The 5,147-nt window shown below is 31.1% G+C and overlaps 1 protein-coding gene across 1 annotated transcript; it reads right to left on the bottom strand.

Moving 5' to 3' along the window:
- Window positions 1–204: 204 nt before the first annotated feature.
- Window positions 205–1,360, bottom strand: LOC111888397 (F-box protein CPR1). The gene has a single exon (XM_023884583.3). The coding sequence runs from the start codon at window positions 1,351–1,353 to the stop codon at window positions 205–207; it is 1,149 nt and encodes a 382-aa protein (XP_023740351.1). The 5' UTR covers window positions 1,354–1,360.
- Window positions 1,361–5,147: the final 3,787 nt, after the last annotated feature.

The following is a 5,147-nucleotide window of genomic DNA, read 5'->3' as shown; positions in this document are numbered from 1 at the left end:
TAAATTACATTGCTATTATTTAAAAGATTGACATGGTTTATGACTGCATTGATGTTGAAGATGATTGAAATGTTGATAATGAAAAGCAATATTTGAGATTACCCCAGAACAGTAGTAATATATAAGATGCAATAATGTGTCAGTTAATAAGGATCATTCCAAAAACTTGTCATATTCGTACAAGGAAAATAAATAATTTGATATTCATTTGAAAGAAGAAGTCTGCAAGAAAAGAGGGGTTGCCTTCTCACAAGCAGTCCCTATGTGAAACAACTGAAGGGTTTCCACATACGCATCCATGTCAACCAAGGAAGAAGCATCATTGAAGTCCGCTAGTGTTGATAGTGCCCCTGTCTTAGGAGTGTAAACATAGAATTTTTTCAATAAAACATCGAGCAACAAATCACCATTGTTGGTCAGTTCCAACACTTTCCTTAATTCTGCTCCATCTTCTGTTTTCAATTTAGAAACCACAGACCAAGAATCATTTGCCTCTCCCCTCACCCAAATCCAACTATCGTTAGAAACACTAGAAATCACAGCCAGAGAACCTTGGATGGTTGCTAGTTCTTGAGTTTTCCAACTGGGTTTTGGCAAATCAAGCATCCCAAAAACATGACTGCTCAAATCGAATGTCATTATATAACCAAGTTTTATGTAATTTGAATCAGTAGAATAACGTTCGACCACCCAATGCAATACCCCATTGAGATAACGTGCTCTTGATAACACTTTAAAATACAAAGGCATAGGGGAATCAATCGGATGCCAAGCGCCTGTCTTCATGGCGTATACAAATGAACTTTTTAAAATTCTTGTATTTCCATATGCAGGAATACTCACAACCTTGTTATCATCAGTGATTGGGTCGAATCCAAGCCCGATCGCCATCCCACCAGAGCATCTCCGAAGAGGACAATCAGGGAGGGTTAGTTGGCGCATGATTGAAGGGTTCCATAGACTAATTACACCATTTCCATTTCCACAACCATAAACTGCGTCTGACAGTAGAAGAATTCCATTACATGAACCATGAGGAGTGGCCTTTCTGCGTGGTAAAACGACTGGTGTTGTACACAATGACAATGGCAATGGCAATTGCTCTTTTGCATGTAACGTACAAAAGGCGGCATTACGATATCGTTTGTATTTTAGAGTTCGTTTAACTCTGTGTGTCAGCAGGATCCTTTGTGGGGATCGACAAGTGTGCATGCGGATGAAATCAGGGCTATTAATACAAGTATCAATACAAGAACATAATGATTTTGAGACTGATCTAAATCGGAGGAGGGATTTTGGTGGTAGTCTTGTCAAGATTTCAACCATCAACTCTTCACATAAATTATCTGACATTCTTCTGTAATTCTGTGTTTTCCAAAAAGATAGAAATTAGTAGTAGTAATCACATATCAAACCATCTTTGTTGCTTGCTTTTCAAAGTTAACATGTTTTTCCTATAAACATCCTAATTTGTTAGTTTTCTATTTTCACATGCTACGGAATAACTCCGAAAAATTGAATCTTTAAAACTTAAACAAGTTATTATCATCACAAATATAACAAGCCAAAAAAAAAACTAACGCTAAACTTTAAAAGGGTATATAAATCACTCACCGAAGAAGGGGAACGCCGGTGAATGGGACTGCGATCAAGAAGATCGGATGAACGCCGGTGAATGGGCTTACGGGTTACGAATGCTCTGCGATAAATTGGTACAATAGAGTGATGACTTTATACAATTCATATAGGTTTCACTAAATGGACCGGCCCGATGTTGATATACTTTCGTGGTTTGTTTTAATAAAATTGTTCCCTACATTATAAAATATTGGAATTAAAAAGGATGATGTCTATGCTCCAAGAAAAGGATATATATTGAAAATAAATCCGTTAGCCATATCGACCCAATAATATTTTGTGATGTAGAGGTGCACATCAAGAACGGGTTTTTTTTTTAAACAAAAGAAAAAGACCGATAGGTTTCTTTGAGAATCAGTTTTTGTAGCAGGGGTGACAATCGGATCAGGTTACGGTTGGCGAGTCACAATATATCCACCCAACCCAAACCATATATTTATTCAGGTTTACAAGTTGGCAAGTTAGAAACATTAAACCGGACGTGACCCACATTACCAGGGTCGGTCCTGAAGATTCAAATATTTTCAAATGTTTAGGATGAGCCAGAAAAAAAAAAGGCCCTTATCACTATTAGAAATTTTTTATTTTTAAATAAATATATACTATATATAATAAAATAAAATAAAATAATTTGGGCCCCAAAAAAATTAAGCCTTGTACGCCTGCCCACTTCCCCCCTCCCCCCCCCCCCCCCCCCCTCCTCCCCCTCAATATCCCCCATGCACATAACCTGTATAATTATACAGGTTCGCGGGTTAGTGGGTTGATTTAGGTTAGAGGATCGGGGGGTCTATTTCGAGTTAACTTTTCACATATTAAATTTATATGGATTATACATTCTCTAAAATTAATTACTAAATAGCATTTAAGCATATACATTGAATATGGAGCAATGTTGGTGACAAAGTAACAAATTACTAAAATGTCTGATGGCGATGATGGATCTTGTGTTCGTCGGTGCCGAACAAGACGAAGGGGTGATCCGGTGAGGACGAGACGAAGGAAGGGCAGACTGTAGACTGTGAAGGGTGTTATTGATTTAGGATTCTCAATTTTAGCCTTATAGAGCATGCTCAAAACAAATACCAATTAATTATTAAATATTAAATATTTTTTAAAAATCCTATATATTTGGCGGGTTGGCGAGTTAGAAATCTCAACCAACCCGATTTATTTTTAGATTGAGTTCGTGTCGAGTTCTGGATTGGGTCAAAAATTATCATCCCTCGTTTTTAGAGAACCATTTAGGTTAAATCTTCTTCGGTCTAAGCTAGCCGGTATGGATACCCTAAGATATGACACAAGAGTTTTAGTGGTCCTAGATTATAATGTTTGTTTTCTAGACATAAAGAACGTTCTCATAACTTTAAACATTTTGTGAAATTAACAAGAGATTAAATAACAATTATACAATTAAGAAAAAACATCTATGTTTCTATAAAATAAAGGAAATCTTTGATAAAGTCCCATTATTTTGGGTAGTTAACGGTTTAATTTCAACTTTTATTTTTTGAACATAAAAGTTCCGATAATTTTAAATCTTGACCAAATTAATGAAACGACTCTTATTTTTTAACAGAAATGACATATTATTGTATAAAAATTGATAATCAGAACTTTCTGTTCAAAAATTAAATGTTTGGGTTAAACCGTAAACTGGCTAGAAATAATGAGATCTTTTCAAAGATTTCCCATAAAAAATCATTTTTTGGAAATGTATTATTAATTATAACGTTTATTAAGCTTCGTAGTTTTACTTTGTCCCCGACTAAAATCACTCATGGGTAGTTGTATGATACATTTTCTAGAGTTAAAAACATAAATGGATTAAAAATATTAATTTTAGACAATGACGATAAGCTTAACAATATGACATCTTTTTTTAACTAGATTTTTATAAAAGACTAACCAAAGGAAAGAGAAAAACAAATTAATAATAGGACATCTAATGTTGTAATCAAATAAGTCTTAGAAAATTTGTGATTCCGAACAATTCTTAAAAATATGTGAATAGTTCTTTTATTAGTATACATTAAAGTGCTTACCTATTCATTCGGTTGTATTTATTTCATAATTTTACTATAAAAAGCTTAATGTTTACACATTTATATATATATATATATATATATATATATATATATATATATATATATATATATATATATATATATATATATATATATATATATATATATATATATATAGGCTTAGAGAATATGTGGTTGTTATATACCTAATATTAGATATAGAACCATCAAAAACTATTTAGTTTTAACAAAATGCAATCAAATTTCCCTAGTATCTATCCTACATCCTCCGTTAGAGATTATGATAGGCTTCGTATATACTTTTTATGGAATATTATAAGTTTAATTTCTACATCACAAACCGTGTATAAGAATATTTACCAACTACCTATATGTTCCATATTGAAATTTTAATATAAAAAACTACAGTGAAAAGTAGGTTGAAAGTGTTGATTAAAAAACTCAATAAACCTCTTTCCATAACCCATAAAAAACATGCAAATATACATAAGGTAGGTGTCAGAGAAAATTATGAAGCCTATTAGACGTGTAATAAAAGAAAACATTCAAAATACATAGTTGTTGGGGATGAATCACAAAATCATAAATAATATGAGTTCAAAAACAATAAGAAAAAGCTAACAATGAAAGAAAATTATGTTTTTAAAGCAAAATGAAGTCAATTTTGATGGTTCTATGTCTAATAGTACATACATGATAGTCATATATTCATTTTACCCTCTCTCTCTCTCTCTCTCTCTCTCTCTCTATATATATATATATATATATATATATATATATATATATATATATATATATATATATATATATATATATATATATATATATATATATATATATATATATACACACACACACAAACACACACTAAGCGAATTAGGGGTGAACATATTAATCGAAAAAAACTAAGCAAAACCAAATTAATTGATATAACCGAACCACTATAAATCGAACCGAATGAATAATATTAATAAATGTTCTTAATTCAATAATTAGGATATATAGATTTAATTATTTTAGATTTGTGTCTTACTTCTGTAATGTACAAAGTTTTTTAATATTATACAATGTTTATATTTGTTGTTTAGTAATTTTTTTGATTTTATTTTTATTGGTATTTGTGTGTATACGGTAAAACTATTTTTCAGTCCATTATCATTGAGCATGTGTTCGTTCGAGTCTATTTTATATATATATATATATATATATATATATATATATATATATATATATATATATATATATATATATATATATATATATATATATATATATATATATATATATATATATATATATATATATATATCGTCGAGGTTGAAGGCACTTGGCCAAAAATTCCCAATGACGAGATCCTGGCTGTAGCCAATGGTGAGGTAAAAAAGACTGAAGAGTGTTCTTTAGAATTTTTTTGAAGAAGATGATTAGATGAAGAATACGGTTGTGGGAGTGAAGACGATG

The sequence above is a fragment of the Lactuca sativa genome, chromosome 3 (genome assembly GCF_002870075.4).
Source record: "Lactuca sativa cultivar Salinas chromosome 3, Lsat_Salinas_v11, whole genome shotgun sequence".
Classification (NCBI taxonomy): domain Eukaryota; kingdom Viridiplantae; phylum Streptophyta; class Magnoliopsida; order Asterales; family Asteraceae; genus Lactuca; species Lactuca sativa.
Note: the sequence above shows the minus strand (reverse complement) of the source record. Positions and strands in the feature narration are given on the sequence as shown.